This window comes from Mesoplodon mirus (assembly GCF_964341445.2).
Source record: "Mesoplodon mirus genome assembly, chromosome: 18".
Taxonomy (NCBI): Eukaryota; Metazoa; Chordata; class Mammalia; order Artiodactyla; family Ziphiidae; genus Mesoplodon; species Mesoplodon mirus.
In genome coordinates this window covers 49,384,842-49,403,824 of record NC_138994.1, presented here as the reverse complement: position 1 = coordinate 49,403,824, position 18,983 = coordinate 49,384,842, and the positions used below count along the sequence as shown (strand labels likewise).

Genomic DNA, 18,983 nt, shown 5'->3' with positions numbered 1-18,983 from the left:
ACCCGGCGCAGCCAAAATAAATAAATGAAATAAATAATCAATAAACAAATAATTTAAAAAAATAAAGTAGCGCTACCTTCAGTGTTGTAATTAAACAAAAGAAAGAAAGAAAGAAAGTCCTAACTCACAACCCTGCTAATAAGGTCAGAACCTTGGGATCTCTAACCTAATCTCCCCCTCTCCTCAAGGTCACCCAGAGCAATGGTGCACTAAGTATTGGTGGATCCCCTGGTCTCCACTCCTTTCCTCTCCTCCCAAAACATCTCTTTGAAGTGTTCAAATAAACTCCTGATGCTATCCACATGCTGGTAACACAGAGGTGGGAGTAATACGTAAATGCCACGATGTAAGTTAGTTATGCATAATTCAAAGCATAATTTTAACTGCCATGAGAGTAGGAGAAAAGTTAACATGTACAGGTTACCTATAATGCTCTATAAAAATTACACAATTAAAGACAATTTGAGGAAGAGTGGAAATAGGCATTCTTCATTGAGATACAGAAACCATCCTTCCCTAGCTCAACAGATCCTCAGCAGGAAGTCAGAGAGGTAAAGGACAATCAGAGTTACATTTATGTATCCAACAAGTCTATCTGCCTCCTTGCTGCCCAAGCTCAGGCTCTATACTAAGCATTATGACTCTAAGTGCACAGAGCAGGAAAAGCTCTTGGATAAGATAAACTGAACCAAAAGGATGATATGCCAACTTTTTTTTTTTTTTCCTTTCAAACTCAATTGTTTTCTCACTAGAAAAAAAAAAAAGGTAATTTTATTTTGATTCTGTTTCTGAGCCCCCCAAAGAAACCATCAAAAACACAGACAGAATTTTTTCATAGGTATAATGTAGAAGTATTGCTTAATTTTAAGCTATTTTTATTCTTACTTAAATTTCAGAGTGATGGTTTTCTAAAAAAAACACTGGGTGCCTACCATGTGCCAAAAATTGTACTAAATATGAGGACACAACAGAAATAAAAGAGAAGGTTCCCTGCCCTTGTGGAGCTCACAGGATAAGAGTGAAGACAGACATTTACAAATAAGCGAGTAATAACTAATTAATTAATTACAATGGTAATATGTTGCAAAAAACAAATGCAGGATGCTAAGAGAACATACAGTTGGGGCCAAGGAAGGCTTCTTGAGAGACTGAAATAAAGAGATCCACTAAGGAAGGCAGTCTCATGACAAAGGTTCATAAAAATGGTAGAACTGCTCAACCAACACTGTACTGGGAAGCAAGAGAAATGATTATACTGAACACTAATTCAGACCACGAGCTTAATGAAGACTATCAGAGAAGCACATTTATTTCATGGTGCCCACAAGCTTGCCTAATTACAACCCACATTATAGCAAAGTTCATTTGGGCTTTAAGAGAGCGTTCTTCGGCATTCAGCACTCAGATGACAGCCTTACCTGGAACAAGAGAACAGGCTTGCAGCTGTCTGATGATATGGCTCAGCTCCCCTTGAAGATTAGCTCCACTGGAATTCTTGAGAGCCTCCAACATGTTCTCAGCATCAACGGTACCATCACCCTCGGCATCAAACTGGGCAAAGGCCTAAAAGACGAGAGGCAAGAAAATCAGGTCTGTTCCAAATCCTGAATAATTTTTTTGACACTTCCCAAGACCAGTGATTTTGGTTGTTATTGTTGTTGTGGGAAGAGTTCCTACACATCATTCAAAGAACAAATACATTCAGGATAGTAACTCACTATGCTCTGCAGAACGTGTGTGTAAGTATTGCTACACATATGCACAATTTCATCATCTCATCTCTTTCAAGAGAGTAAGCCCCCTTCCCCCAAATAATTTCAGAAGAAAGCAACCACTGCAAAAATGTTCAGCTGGTTACAAAGTGCCAAGAACAAAGCATTGGCTTAGGGTAGCACCTCAGGTTTATCTGGGCTGTTTCTTTTAAACACTCTTTGGACACGAGAGCTAACTTGGCTTATCTACTTCATAGTCCTGTTTTCACTAACATTTAACCATAATCTAATTTGCTCCCTGTTCATGTTGGGCCATCTGGGGAACCAGGTACAGCATGGGACTTGGCTTGAATCCTGCTCTGTCACTAACTGGCCATGTGACTTTACACATATTTCTTGGCCTCCGTAAGCCTCAGCTTCTTGATCTGAACAATGGAGCAAATATTACCAAACTCACAGACTGCTGCCTGGATTAAGTACCATTGGCACAGAGCCCAGTACAGTGAAAGCACAGGAGCAGTGCAAAGCGGGCCTCTTCTCCTTTCTAATCTGCACTGTTACCTCCTCTTGTGTCCCTGACCCTCTCTCACATCCTAAAGACTTTCCTCACTCAGCAGCTGCCCCTCTCCCCAGATCTCAAGCCCTCCTTCATCAGGGGCTTCTTTCTTCCTGCAGATACACTCACTCACAAACATCCCTCACCATGAAATACTTTAGGAATCTTCTACCTCCTTTCTAAGTAACCCTCTCTCTTTCTTAAAACTCCTGCCCTCTTTCCTTAGTTCCCCCCTCCAAGAAAAATGGAAATGTCCCACTGACGATTCATGACTGACACAAATACCCCTATTTCCATCACAGACCTCTGAACAATGCAGTGTTTAATAGGAACATATGCAAATTCCTGTGTTTGGGTCCAAAAACCATGGACATAAATGCAGGAAGGGGGACAGAGTTTAGAGGTAGAATGTGGGAGAAAGATTACAGCATTCTTGGGGGAGGGGGGTGGGAGGGAGGCTCGAGAGGTAGGGGATAGGTGTATACATAGAGCTGATTCACTTTGTTCTACAGCAGAAACTAACCCAACATTGTAAAATAATTATACTCCAATTAAAAAAAAAAGATTGGGGCTTCCCTGGTGGCGCAGTGGTTAAGAATCTGCCTGCCAATGCAGGGGACACGGGTTCGAGTCCTGGTCCGGGAAGATCCCACATGCCGTGAAGCAACTAAGCCCGTGTGCCACAACTACTGAGGCTGCGCTCTAGAGCCCGCGAGCCACAGCTACCAAAGTCTGCGTGCCACAACTACTGAAGCCCACATGCCTAAAGCCCGTGCTCCGCAACGAAGAGAAGGCCACCACAATGAGAAGCCCACGCACCACAGCAAAGAGTGGCCCCCACTCTCCACAACTAGAGGTAGCCCGTGCGCAGCAATGAAGACCCAGTGCAGCCAAAAATAAAAATAAATAAAATTATTTTGAAAAAAAAGAGATTATAGCATTCTTTTTGCCTCTACTTCTTTTGGGGGATTATCCAAAGAGTTAACAGGCTACATTTATCCAAAAAGTTATCAAAGGCTACACTAATGAAGGCATAATGCTCAGAAGGAGGGAAGATACCATCCTGTTCTTTTCTGATTAGACCCAATCAGGAAAGCTGAGCTTAGCTGGGAAGTCACACACCCAAAGTAAATGAAATAGAAGAGATCAGAGGAAGACATCCTGATGAAGAGAAGACTAGAAATTGCCCTGTGAGAAGAGCTGAAGGACCATGGAATCTTCAGTGAGGAGAAAAGATGACTGGGAGTAATAGACTCCTCTTCAAATACCTGATGGGTTGTAACGGGAAGGAGCAGTTAAGGTCATTAGATAGAAGCTAGAGGGAAAAGCTCATCATAAAGATGGAAGTGTCTGGATGAATGGATAAAGAAGATGTGGTACATATATAATGGAATATTACTCAGCCATAAAAAGAAATGAAATTGGGTCATTCGTAGAGATGCGGATGGACCTAGAGTCTGTCATACAGAGTGAAGTCAGAAAGAAAAACAAATATCGTATATTAATGCATATGTGTGGAATCTAGAAAAATGGTACAGATTAACCTACTTGCAGGGCAGGAGCAGAGATGCAGATGTAGAGAACGGACGTTTGGACATGGTGGGGAAGGGGAGGGTGGGGTGAACTGGGAGATTAGGTTTGACATAAATACACTACCATGTGTAAAACAGATAGCTAGTGGGAACCTGCTGTATAACAGGGAGCTCAGCTCGGTGCTATGTGATGGCCTAGTTGGGTGGGATGGAGGCAGGGCGGAAAAAGGAGGTGCGAAAGGCAGGGGATGTGCGTATGCGTATGGCTGATTCACTTCACTGTGCAGCAGAAACTAACACAACGTTGTAAAGCAACTGTACTCCAATAAAAAAAATAAATAACCTGCTGTATAAAAATAAAATTCAAAAGATAAATAAATAAAATAAAATGAGATCAACATTTTATAAAATTCTTAAAATACTTATGCTTCATCAAAATAAAAAAAGATGGATGTGTCTGCTGTTAGTGGGGTATAAAGATGGATTAGGAGGCTCTAGAAGGAATGCCACCTCATCCCTCAAGGCTTCAGAGCAACAGCTAGACAACCAGCCAACAGGAGTGTTCAAAGAAGTCATACTAAACAAATGCATTTACCTCTGCTCCCTCATGAAATCCCACTAAGACAATATTATAAAGGGATTTTTTTTTAAAGCATAAGGACAAAGAGAACAGGAGATGTTACAATAGCAACAAAATTTTGGAAGCTGGGAAGCAGATGGATGAATAGTACCTCTCTAAATAAAACTGTACGTACACTGGATATATCAGCCATAAAGGGAGACTTGTGGGACAACTGGATACATTTTGGGGGGGACTGGGTATTAATTAAACAGAAATTTATGGAACAGTGAAGACCACTAACTGAAAACACTAGGCTACAGAAGAATATTAGAGAATGATCTCCTGTTAGTTGGAACAAAAAGCATATATGCACTTCCCACTTTGGTACCAAATATATATAGATAGATACATAGATATATCTGAAAGAATAAACATCAAGATGTTAATAGTGGTAATATAGCAATCTACAGATGCTGCTTTTATAATAATAAAGAGGAAATTATAAATATTAAGAAATTTAAAGCACACCCCAATATAAAAAGTAGAGCCAATGGATATGGAGGGAGATAGAGCAGAAGCACACCTCTGTCTGCCCTGAGGTCCCAGGACGAGAATACGCAGTACAGATAACAGCTGCCTTCCAACTCCTTCACATTACAGCATAGTGAGAAAATAGTGTTTGTATGACTCAGCGTATGAGGGGATTAGTACAGCTGTAACCCATTAAATTGGGACTGACAGATGGTTTGGGAAGCTCTGAATTAATATTGAGCACTGGCTAAATGTTAAGCAGTGTTACGTATCATTTATTCCTTATAACAGCAAAAGACTTTACTATTTAACCTCCCCATTTTATAGTTGTACAGAGAGGTCGGAGAACTTGCCCAAGGTCACACGGCTAGCATTCGACTACAAAGCTCCCAGAGCTCATGTTCTTCACCACGACTCCGTTCTCCTTCCTTGGACCAGATAACCCCTGGGGTTCCTTGCAGTCCGGAGACCAAGTGCTCAACACGCCTCTCTTATCCATCTCTTTCCTGCATCTGTAAAACTTGCTCTCAGCACCTTGGGCCCAAGTTAACTCAGTATCAACCTTAAAACTGAGGCTCACTCTCTACGTTCCCAGTAGCACTCAAGTCCTACTGCACTTCGAGTGCCACCTTCATCTCAGGTGCTCTTTGTTCCCAAATTCCCACACAACTCCTGCCGTTACGGCTGATAAAAATCCTATGTAAGCACGGCTATATAAACGGTGACATTCTGCTATTTTTTTTGACTCTTTTTTTTTTTAAGATGTTGGGGGTAGGAGTTTATTAATTAATTTATTTATTTTTGCTGTGTTGGGTCTTCGTTTCTGTGTGAGGGCTTTCTCTAGTTGTGGCGAGCGGGGACCACTCTTCATCGCGGCGCGCGGGCCTCTCACTATCGCGGCCTCTCTTGTTGCGGAGCACAGGCTCCAGAGGCGCAGGCTCAGTGGTTGTGGCTCACGGGCCCAGCCGCTCCGCGGCATGTGGGATCCTCCCGGACAGGGCCTCGAACCCGTGTCCCCTGCATTAGCAGGCAGATTCTCAACCACTGCGCCAAGGAAAGCCCCACATTCTGCTATTTTTAACAGACTCTGTTGATCTGTCAATAGTTAATGAATATGATAAAGAGAATTTTCAAACAAACAAAATAAAGACAGTTCGGGTGAGAAAAAATATCAGAAGAGCGTTGCTAACAGCTTCACCAAACAAATACGAGATTTCCTAACAGTCAGAAATTGTCCTTAAAGAGGGGCTTCCCTGGTGGTGCAGTGGTTAAGAATCCTCCTGACAATGCAGGGGACACGGGTTTGAGCCCTGGTCCGGGAAGATCCCACATGCCGCGGAGCAACTAAGCCCATGTGCCACAACTACTGAGCCTGCGCTCTAGAGCCCAAGAGCCACAACTACTGAAGCCAGCGCCTAGAGCCCATGCTCAGCAACAAGAGAAACCACCACAATGAGAAGCCCACGCACCGCAACGAAGAGTAGCCCCCGCTCAACGCAACTAGAGAAAGCCTGCACGCAGCAACGAAGACCCAACACAGCCCAAAATAAATTAATTTTTTAAAAAAAGGAATCGTCCTTAAAGAAATGCACAAGTTGTAAAAATCTAACACTTAACATCTAGTTTGTTTCACAGAAGCCAATTTACTTAGCACTTATTCAACACCATCCGACAGGCAGCCATATATACTTGACCCCTGCTTGGGTATGTGCATATTGGGATACAGGGCACAGTCCTTGCTCTCCAAAATCCTTACAGCCTAGAAGAAGACAGATACGTAAACCGAGAGCAGCAATGTGATAGGTGTGATAATTATAATATAGAAGTAACAGCATAAACAACTATAATAGCTGATACTTACTATTAAGTAAGCATTTACTAGGCACCAGACAGAGTTCTAAGTACCTCACCTGGATCAACTCATATTTTCTACAACCCTAAGGTCGGTACTATCGCTTTACTAGAGAGGGAAAGAGAGGTTAAGCATTTTGTTCAAGGTCACATGGTTAGTACTGGTAAATGATGGAGCTTGGATTCCAATCCTGGCTTGATCTGGGACCCCACACTGTCAACCACTATGCCATGAGCTAACAGAAGCACTCCAGATGCCAGAAGCCCAGGAGGGGTAGGGGCGTTTGGGGAAAATGGCCCTCAGAAAAATGACCCTTGAATTGAGCCTTAATGAATAACTAGGAATTTGCAAGTATATGAAGACAGGGAGGCCATCTTGGGTAGAGGAGACAGAGTGTGAAATAGACACAGAGTGCACCACAGATTGTGAGAACTATAACCTACCTGTGGTGTGGAAAGGAGGCGGGGATGGGGGATGAAGAGACACACAGAGGTCAGAATAGAGAGAACCTGGCCAACCAGGCTACAGAGCTCAGATCTCGCAGCAAGGGTACCATGAGGCTGCTGGAGAAGACTAAGGGTGGAGGGGGCCGAGCATCCCAGATCTATAGAGGCTCCCATATTGGAATGGACCTACAAATCTCTTAAAATATGTTCCTTTATACTGCTGAACCCCTTCTCCAGTGTCTCTGTGACATACATTGGTGATGGGAAGCTCATGTCTTCTGGCCAGTTGACAGCAACAATGCTCTTCTCTATACACGAAATGGAAATCTCCATCCCTGATGTTACCACCCCGTGGGGCCCTTCAGAACACATCTGTTTCTTCTACCCCAAAACAGCCTGCAGATCACTGGAAACACTGATCAGGTCCCCAAGTTTCTTCAAACCCTCCATCCTTCAGCCAGTTCCCTGTCTGGTATGGCTTCTGGTCTCATCCCATCCTGGCTGCCCCCCTCCAAGATCCCTCCAATTTGACAATAAACCTCAGAGCAGAGCCTCTCAACTTTCATCGGCTGATCCACTATAAGAAATACATTTTATATCATGAGCCAGTACACATGTCATTGGTATAAAAGTTTGGTGAAACAATGTAGCTTTTCTTATCAGATATAATGTACCCTGATCTTTTCTATTCCATTCTACTCTTTCATTTTTTTTTAACTTGCAGGTTAACACTGACTAAATAGATTTCCAACCCACTGAAGCGACAGTCTGAAACTCTGTGCCCTGGAACACGGGGCCCCAGACCCAACTCCATACACTGGGTCTAGCCTCACGGTGTAAAGTAAAGCAAGTCTACCTTTGCCTCTCTGCATACAGAGCAAGACCCCCAATTTCCATGGAGTCTCCACACAGACAGCAACCTGGACTGATCTGCTGTATTCCTCCTCCTCCTCCTCCCCTCCTGCTCCAGGTCTCTTCTTGTCACACCCGCTACGTGCTCTGCCGTCCACATGACAACTATGCAGGCAGCTCCCAAGTGCAGGCATTATGCTAGGGAGCATGTAGGAGATAAAGAGTATAACACAATCAGACTAAGGGGAAATGTGGGTAAGAGATCAGTGTCCCATGGACCTGTTACTCTCTGTGAGACCTGGGACAAGACTCTTGGCCTCTCTAAGTCTCAACTCCTCTTCCCACCCAACCTTCCTTCATAGCTTGTTGTGGAGGTCCAAAGGTTTCATGAACAAGACTATGCCTAGTAAACTGCAAAGAACTATTAATACATTCTAATTAGAGGCCATAATTGATACACCTCACAGACAAGAGACAGAAAAGTGGGCTGGCTGACTACAGATTTCCATCCATTCGCCTTGGCCCGAGGGCAGCATGGGGCCAGGCTCAGACCATTCCTGTCTAACCTTTTTAACCACTACTGGGACCAAGACCACAGTACACATAAGAGAATGAACCAAAATCATCGCAGGCCAGAACTGTGGGCTCAGACCAGCAGAATGCAATGCACCAGGCTTACATATAAAGGCTGCACACTGGTTCAACTTGGAGAAGCACACTCCATAAGAAGTCAAAAGATCTAGGTCTGGTCCTAGTTCTGCCACTTGTTGGCTGAAAGGGTCACTTATCCATTTAAGGCCTTAGATAACTCATCTGTAAGGCTGTTTCACATTTCATGTCTAGTGAAGTACTGAAGGGCTGTCCCAGAAGATGGAGTAAACAATCCTAGAGCAGAGACAGAACAATGGAGAAGAATAAGACCACTAACAGCAACATTTACTGAGCATTAAGCATGTGCCAGACACTGTTCTAAGGGCTTTGCATGAATTCATTTAATCCTCACACTGACTATACAAGGTAGATGCTATTATTATGCTCATTTTATAGCTGAGGCAACTGAGACCCAGAGTGGTCATGTAAGTCAATCAAGGCCACACGGCTTGAGGATGGTGGAACTAGGATTTGCCCACAAGCAGGCTGAGTCCAGGGCCCAATTCTCAAGCTCAGTCTAAAAAAGAACAGTGGAACAGGCAGACTTATAAATCAGCAAACTCAGAACTTCCCTGGTGGCGCAGTGGTTAAGAGTCAGCCTGCCAATGCAGGGGACATGGGTTCGAGCCCTGGTCCAGAAAGTATCCCACATGCCGCAACTAAGCCCATGCGCCACAACTGCCGAGCCTGAGCTCTAGAGCCCAGGAGCCACAACCACTGAGCCGACATACCACAACTGTTGAGGCCCGTGCACCTAGAGCCCAGGCCCCACAGCAAGAGAAGCCACCACAATGAGAAGCCCATGCAGCACAACGAAGAGTGGCCCCCACTCGCCACAACTAGAGAAAGCCCACATACAACAATGAAGACCCAATGCGGTCAAAAATAAATAAATAAAATAAATAAGTTTATTTTTAAAAATGTAAGAAATAAATAAGTAAATAAATCAGAAAACTCGCTAATACCTTTAACAGGCTAACTGTCCAAGATGTTACAGAAGTGATCCTGGGGCAGGTGGGGGACAGGCTGCCTGCAATGGCTACAAAGGTCCCAGCCAACTCAGACTCTAGACCAGGTCCCAAAGAAACATCATTCCCCAAGTTTTGCTTTCTCTCACCTCAATATATTTCCACATGCTGGGCCTTTCAAATGGAATATCCCTTTCTTTCTTTGCCTGGCAAATTCTTTCAGCTTCTCAACCTTTGGTTTGGTGAAGCCTTTCCCAAACTCCCATGCTACGGTTAAATGCTTCTATGTGGTCCTTGAAAGTGGAAAGGGCTTAGCAGGGAGCAAAGGGCTGAAGCGAGAGAAAGCGAGCAAAGGACAAAATTCCCCTCATATATGGGACACAGTAAATGGACCCAGCTGGCTAAATAGCACTGGGAGGTAAGAGTGGAAGGGTATAAAGACTTAAATGTTAGACTAACAGTTGGTTCTGAAGGCAGTGGGAAGCCAATGAAGTTTCTAAAGCAAGACAGTCCATAATGAAGCGGTATTCTGGAAATCAGGGAAAGGCAAAACAGATCCGTGACCTTTCCTCCATAGCTCTCGTGGATTGTGAAGTTCTCCAAAAGAAAGCCAATACCATCACTCCCCCCAAAGCAAAGCACAAACAGCCAGAATAACCTCCAGTTCTCCCAGGATCTTCCTCCTCTGCATGGCCTCGTCACTATCAATGGCCAACGCTCACTGAAGGCTGGAGAAGTGCAGGCAGTGCCTCAGAGCCCCATGGCAGAGCAAGGCTACACAGTGTGCTCTAAGTCCAGAAGACCTGTACAGAAGAGGAAACAAGCGCCTCAAGGGTAGGACTGAAAATACGATTATATAGAAGCCATCTGAATCATGCCACAGGAAAGGCTTGGTACCGACCAGGTGATGGTGCCAAGGCAGGGAATCTTGAAGAACTCATAGAAGCAAGGTCCACACACAGGACAAGGCAGGGGTCCCACAGGGGACCGAGGTAGATAAGGTCAGAGGGAGACAGGCTGGCCTGTGGGCTCCGACTCATTCAGAGGAATATGTACTTGATCCCTCAAGCAGTGGGGAGCCTCTATAGGCTCTGAGCTGAGGGTAAGCAATGCTTGTAGCCTGCTTCTGCGTTACGGTACATTCACACGTCTCTCACACTCTGTGTCTTGACAGAGCACAGAATTACATCTGTATAATTCTATTTGCATAGTTCTTGGGCTCAGAGCCATTCTAAATTGATTGATCAATACTATGACATGGAAACTCTTCCAAAATATAGCAGAGGGAGGAACACTCCCAAACTCATTCTACGAGGCCACCATCACCTTGATACCAAAACCAGGCAAGGATGTCACAAAGAAAGAAAACTACAGGCCAATATCACTGATGAACATAGATGCGAAAATCCTCAACAAAATACTAGCAAACAGAATCCAACAGCACATTAAAAGGATCATACACCATGATCAAGTGGGGTTTATTCCAGGAATGCAAGGATTCTTCAATATACGCAAATCAATCAACGTGATACACCATATTAACAAATTGAAGGAGAAAAACCATATGATCATCTCAATAGATGCAGAGAAAGCTTTTGACAAAATTCAACACCCATTTATGATAAAAACCCTGCAGAAAGTAGGCATAGAGGGAACTTTCCTCAACATAATAAAGGCCATATATGACAAACCCACAGCCAGCATCGTCCTCAATGGTGAAAAACTGAAACCATTTCCACTAAGATCAGGAACTAGACAAGGTTGCCCACTTTCACCACTCTTATTCAACCTAGTTTTGGAAGTTTTAGCCACAGCAATCAGAGAAGAAAAGGAAATAAAAGGAATCCAAATTGGAAAAGAAGAAGTAAAGCTGTCACTGTTTGCAGATGACATGATACTATACATAGAGAATCCTAAAGATGCTACCAGAAAACTACTAGAGTTAATCAACGAATTTGGTAAAGTAGCAGGATACAAAATTAATGCACAGAAATCTCTGGCATTCCTATATACTGATGATGAAAAATCTGAAAGTGAAATCAAGGAAACACTCCCATTTACCATTGCAACAAAAAGAATAAAATATCTAGGAATAAACCTACCTAAGGAGACAAAAGACCTGTATGCAGAAAATTATAAGACACTGATGAAAGAAATTAAAGATGATACAAATAGATGGAGAGATGTACCATGTTCTTGGATTGGAAGAATCAACATTGTGAAAATGACTCTACTACCCAAAGCAATCTACAGGTTCAATGCAATCCCTATCAAACTACCACTGGCATTTTTCACAGAACTAGAACAAAAAATTTCACAATTTGTATGGAAACACAAAAGACCCCGAATAGCCAAAGCAATCTTGAGAACGAAAAATGGAGCTGGAGGAATCAGGCTCCCTGACTTCAGACTATACTACAAAGCTACAGTAATCAAGACAGTATGGTACTGGCACAAAAACAGAAAGATAGATCAATGGAACAGGATAGAAAGCCCAGAGTTAAACCCACGGACATATGGTCACCTTATCTTTGATAAAGGAGGCAGGAATGTACAGTGGAGAAAGGACAGTCTCTTCAATAAGTGGTGCTGGGAAAACTGGATAGGGACATGTAAAAGTATGAGATTAGATCACTCCCTAACACCATACACAAAAATAAGCTCAAAATGGATTAAAGACCTAAATGTAAGGCCAGACACTATCAAACTCTTAGAGGAAAACATAGGCAGAACACTCTATGACATAAATCACAGCAAGATCCTTTTTGACCCACCTCCTAGAGAAATGGAAATAAAGACAAAAATAAACACATGGGACCTAATGAAACTTAAAAGCTTTTGCACAGCAAAGGAAACCATAAACAAGACCAAAAGACAACCCTCAGAATGGGAGAAAATATTTGCAAATGAAGCAACTGACAAAGGATTAATCTCCAAAATTTATAAGCAGCTCATGCAGCTCAATAACAAAAAAACAAACAACCCAATCCAAAAATGGGCAGAAGACCTAAATAGACATTTCTCCACAGAAGATATACAGACTGCCAACAAACACATGAAAGGATGCTCAACATCTTTACTCATTAGAGAAATGCAAATCAAAACTACAATGAGATATCATCTCACACCAGTCAGAATGGCCATCATCAAAAAATCTAGAAACAATAAATGCTGGAGAGGGTGTGGAAAAAAGGGAACACTCTTGCACTGCTGGTGGGAATGTGAATTGGTACAGCCGCTATGGAGAACGGTATGGAGGTTCCTTAAAAAACTACAAATAGAACTACCACATGACCCAGCAATCCCACTACTGGGCATATACCCTGAGAAAACCATAATTCAAAAAGAGTCATGTACCAAAATGTTCATAGCAGCCCTATTTACAATAGCCCGGAGATGGAAACAACCTAAGTGTCCATCATCGGATGAATGGATAAAGAAGATGTGGCACATATATACAATGGAATATTACTCAGCCATAAAAAGAAATGAAATTGAGCTATTTGTAATGAGGTGGATAGACCTAGAGTCTGTCATACAGAGTGAAGTAAGTCAGAAAGAGAAAGACAAATACTGTATGCTAACACATATATATGGAATTTAAGAAAAAAAAATGTCATGAAGAACATAGGGGTAAGACAGGAATAAAGACACAGACCTACTAGAGAATGGACTTGAGGATATGGGGAGGGGGAAGGGTAAGCTGTGACAAAGTGAAAGAGCGGCATGGACATATATACACTACCAAACGTGAGGTAGATAGCTAGTGGGAAGCAGCCGCATAGCACAGGGAGATCAGCTCGGTACTTTGTGACCGCCTGGAGGGGTGGGATAGGGAGGGTGGGAGGGAGACGCAAAAGGGAGGGGATATGGAAACATATGTATATGTATAACTGATTAAATTTGTTATAAAGCAAAAAAATAAAATAAAATAAAATTAAGACAAAAAAAAAAAATACTATGACATGATAATGCCAAGATGGTATTTTTCTCCAAATTTCCTCTAAACCCAACAGTGACTAAGAACCTTTTTAAGTTTTCACTAAAACTGTATTTAACTGTTTCCTCCAATGTCAAGAAATAACTTCTTGGGGATTCCCTGGTGGTCTAGTGGTTAGGACTCTGCATTCTCACTGCTGAGGGCCCAGGTTCGATCCCTGGTCAGGAAACTAAAATCCCACAAACCGCGTGGTGTGGCAAAACAAAAGAAAAGGAAAGAGAAGAAAAATCTTCTTATTAAAAGGTTATGGATTGAATATAAAATGTGAGGTTGGAGAATGAGGACTGTACCATATTCAATCTGTCAAATCAAAACTGAGGGCTCCATGGGGAAAATACCTACTGAGCACTGGCTATGAGCTGGGACTGTGCTAAGACAGTAAATAAATGAATAAAAATGGTCCTTCCTTAAATGGACAAACTCTTAGAAAGGTATAACCTTCCAAGACTGAACCAGGAAGAAACAGAAAATATGAACAGACCAATCACAAGTAATGAAATTCAAACTGTGATTAAAAATCTTCCAACAAAAGTCCAGGACTAGATGGCTTGACAGGTGAATTCTATCAAACATTTAGAGAAGAGCTAACACCCATCTTTCTCAAACTCTTCAAAAAACTGCAGAGGAACACTCCCAAACTCATTCTGTGAGGTCACCATCACCCTGATACCAAAACCAGACAAAGATACTACAAAAAAAGAAAATTACAGGCCAATATCACTGATGAATGTAGATGCAAAAATCTTCAACAAAATACTAGCAAACAGAATCCAACAACACATTAAAAGGATCATACACCACGATCAAGTGGGATTTATCCCAGGGATGCAAGGACTCTTCAACATATGCAAATCAATCAATGTGATACACCATATTAACAAACTGAAGAATAAAAACCATATGATCATCTCAATAGATGCAGAAAAAGCTTCTGACAAAATTCAACACTCATTTATGATAAAAACTCTCCAGAAGGTGGGCACAGAGGGAAACTACCACAACATAATAAAGGCCATATACGACAAACCCACAGCAAACATCATTCTCAATGGTGAAAAACTAAAAGCATTTCCTCTAAGATCAGGAACAAGACAAGGATGTCCACTCTCACCACTACTATTCAACATAGTTTTGGAAGTCCTAGCCACAGCAATCAGAGAAGAAAAAGAAATAAAAGGAATACAAACTGGAAAAGAAGAAGTAAAACTGTCACTGTTTCCAGATGACATGATATTATACATAGAGAATACTAAAGATGCCACCAGAAAACTACTAGAGCTAATCAATGAGTTTGGTAAAGTTGCAGGATACAAAATTAATGCACAGAAATCTCTTGCATTCCTATACACTAACAACGAAAGATCAGAAAGAGAAATTAAGGAAACAATCCCATTCACCATTGCAACAAAAAGAATAAAATACCTAGGAATAAACCTACCTAAGGAGGTAAAAGACCTGTAGTCAGAAAACTATAAGACACTGATGAAAGAAATCAAAGATGACACAAACAGATGGAGAGATATACCATGTTCTTGGATTGGAAGAATCCATATTGTGAAAATGACTATACTACCCAAAGCAATCTACAGATTCAATGCAATCCCAGCAAATTACCAGTGGCATTTTTTACAGAACTAGAACAAAAAATCTTAAAATTTTTATGGAGACACAAAAGACCCTGAATAGCCAAAGCAGTCTTGAGGGAAAAAAATAGAGCTGGAGGAATCAGACTCCCTAACTTCAGACTATACTACAAAGCTACACTAATTAAGACAATATGGTACTGGCACAAAAACAGAAATATAGATCAATAGAACAGGATAGAAAGCCCAGAGATAAACCCATGCACATATGGTCACCTTTTCTTTGATAAAGGAGGCAAGAATATACAATGGAGAAAAGACAGCCTCTTCAATAAGTGGCGCTGGGAAAACTGGACAGCTACATGTAAAAGAATGAAATTAGAACACTCCCTAACACCATACACAAAAATAAACTCAAAATGGATTACAGACCTAAATGTAAGACCGGACACTATAAAACTCTTAGAGGAAAACATAAGAAGAACACTCTTTGACATAAATCACAGCAAGATCCTTTTTGATCCACTTCCTAGAGTAATGGAAATAAAAACAAAAATTAAAAAATGGGACCTAATGAAACTTAAAAGCTTTTGCAAAGCACAGGAAACTACAAACAAGACAAAAAGACAACCCTCAGAATGGGAGAAAATATTTGCAAACAAATCAACAAACAAAGGATTTATCTCCAAAATATATAAACAGCTCAAGCAGCTCAATGTTAAAAAAACAAACAACCCAATCCAAAAATGGTCAGAAGACCTAAATAGACATTTCTCCAAAGAAGACATACAGATGGCCAAGAAGCACATGAAAAGCTGCTCAACATCACTAATTATTAGAGAAATGCAAATCAAAACTACAATGAGGTATCACCTCACACCAGTGAGAATGGGCATCATCAGAAAATCTACAAACAACAAATGCTGGAGAGGGTGTGGAGAAAAGGGAACCCTCTTGCACTGTTGGTGGGAATGTAAATTGATACAGCCACTATGGAGAACAGTATGGAGGTTCCTTAAAAAACAAAAAATAGAATTACCATATGACCCAGCAATCCCACTACTGGGCATATACCCTGAGAAAACCATAATTCAATAAGACACATGCAGGACTTCCCTGGTGGTGCAGTGGTTGAGAATCTGCCTGCCAATGCAGGGACACGGATTCAAGCCCTGGTCCAGGAAGATCTCACATGCCGCAAAGCAACTAAGCCCGTGCGCCACAACTACTAAGCCTGTGCTCTAGAGCCCGCGAGCCACAACTACTGAGCCTGAGTGCCACAACTACTGAAGCCCGTGCGCCTAAAGCCCGAGCTCTGCAACAAGAGAAGCCACTGCAATGAGAAGCCCATGCACCACAACAAAGAGTAGCCCCCGCTCGCCGCAACTAGAGAAAGCCTGTGTGCAGCAATGAAGAACCAACAACGAAGACCCAATGCAGCCAAAAATTAATTAATTAATTAATTTAAAAAAAAAAGACACATGCACCCCAATGTTCACTGCAGCACTATTTACAATAGCCAGGTCATGAAAGCAACCTAAATACCCACTGACAGACGAATGGATAAAGAAGATGTGGGGACTTCCCTGGTGGCGCAGTGATTAAGAATCTGCCTGCCGGGCTTCCCTGGTGGCGCAGCGGTTAAGATTCCGCCTGCCAATGCACGGGACACGGGTTTGAGCCCTGGTCCAGGAAGCTCCCACATGCTGTGGAGCAACTAAGCCCGCGAGCCACAACTACTGAGCCCACGTGCCACAACTAATGAAGCCCACGCGCCTAAAGCCCGTGCTTCGCAACAAGAGAAGCCACGACAATGAGAGGCCCATGCACCACAATGAAGAGTAGCCCCCGCTCGCCGCAACTAGAGAAAAGCCCGCGTGCAGCAACGAAGACCCAACGCAGCCAAAAATAAATAAATAGATAGATAGATAGATAGAAAGAATCTGCCTGCCAATGCAGGGGACACAGGTTCAAGCCCTGGTCCGGGAAGATCCTACATGCTGCGGAGCAACTAAACCTGTGCGCCACAACTTCTGAAGCCCGCGTGCCTAGAGCCTGTGCTCCACAACAAGAGAAGCCACAGCAATGAGAAGCCCATGCACCACAACAAAGAGGGGCCCCCGCTCGCCGCAACCTGAGAAAGCCAGTGCACAGCAATGAAGACCCAACGTAGCCAAAAATAAATAAATAAAATAAAATAAAAAAAAGATGTGGTACATATATACAATGGAATATTACTCAGCCATAAGAAGGAACGAAATTGGGTCATTTGTAGAGACATGGATGTATCTAGAGACTGTCATACAGAGTGAAGTAAGTCAGAAAGAGAAAAACAAATATCGTATATTAACGCATAAATGTGGAACCTAGAAAAATGTTACAGATGAACCAGTTTGCAGGGCAGAAACAGAGACACAGATGTAGAGAACAAATGTATGAACTCCAAGGGGGGAAAGTGGTGGGGGGTGGGGTGGTGGTGGGATGAATTGGGAAATTGGGATTCACATGTACACACTGATGTGTATAACACAGATAACTAATAAGAACCTGCTGTATAAAAAATAAATAAAATAAAATTCAAAAAAGAAAATGGTCCTTCCTTCAGACTTTACAACCCAACAAATTTCACAAAGTAGGCACCAAAGCTAATACAGAAAATTAATAAAATAAGACCTATTCGTACTAAATTCCCACATTCAAGGCATCTGCTATCATCCTGTGTTCAGCACTTTTTTCCTGCTCCAGAGTCTACATGATTTTCTGGAAGCTTATCATATTAAGAGCACAATATCTAATCTCTAATCTCTGATGTCAAATAAGAATTTAATTTTAACTCTAATTCCTCTTCTACATAGGAGTCAATTAAATTAAATATTGCTCCCTGTGAGCAAATCAAAGAGTCCTTCTCCATGGACCACACCCACCAAGAGAAAAGGTGTGTTGTACTATAAAATGATAACGTTTTAGACTTTGGTCTTTGGTACAAGTTCAAGGATTTTTTTAGGACAACACCTCAAGCAACTGAGGTCACAGGAGTGTGAAGGCAAGACAGCTGGGTACACATGGATGGCAACAGGAGCCGGAAGAACCAACAGGTACAACTTGGAAACTCTTACCATTACACTAGTAAATCCTATACACCGATGAGAACCTGCTCTACAATCTGGTCCCTGCCTGCTTCCTAGCCTTGTTCTCCCCCTGCTGCAGTCTATGAAATTGTAACCCAATATCTGTTTTCCTCTTCCTCAGTAATTAAATCCTGATTCTTAGCTGAATATACGGCCATGGAATAAGGATCTTTCCCAGCCTCCCTTGCAGTTAAGTGTTAGCCATGTAACTGGGTTTGGCCAAAAGGGTTTGTGGCCCTCTCCTTCCTCTTCCCTCTCCTGCTGGTTGTGCAAAGCAACAGCAACAGAGCCATTTGGGTCATTAAGTGGAAGGTGACTGTGGAGGATGACAGCACAAGAAGATGGACAGAGTCAGGTCCCTGATAATTGTGAAGCTGCCATATCAATCCTGGACTGCCTAAGTGGACCTTTACATAAAAAGCTTCTTTATCATTTAAAGCACTGATGCACTGGATTTTCTGTCTTGAAGCAGTTCTGTAACCATAACACATCCTACCATTCTTTCTGATTCTCTGTTCTCTGGACTTGGGACTTGTGTATTCGACTCCCTCTGCCTGAAACACTGCTAACGCCTCTGTTCCTTGTCTGCTTTCAGCCTTCAGATCAGAGC

At 42.3% G+C, this 18,983-nt stretch overlaps 1 protein-coding gene across 4 annotated transcripts in view; it reads right to left on the bottom strand.

The window, feature by feature from the left end:
- ZZEF1 (zinc finger ZZ-type and EF-hand domain containing 1) overlaps nucleotides 1-18,983 on the bottom strand; it is a 114,994-nt gene that overhangs the window by 93,814 nt on the left and 2,197 nt on the right. For all 4 annotated transcript variants that reach the window (XM_082603120.1, XM_082603121.1, XM_082603118.1 and 1 more), the window contains exon 2: nucleotides 1,419-1,563. In XM_082603120.1, coding sequence (XP_082459246.1) covers nucleotides 1,419-1,563 — 145 coding nt within the window. The remainder of the gene's footprint in view (nucleotides 1-1,418; nucleotides 1,564-18,983) is intronic.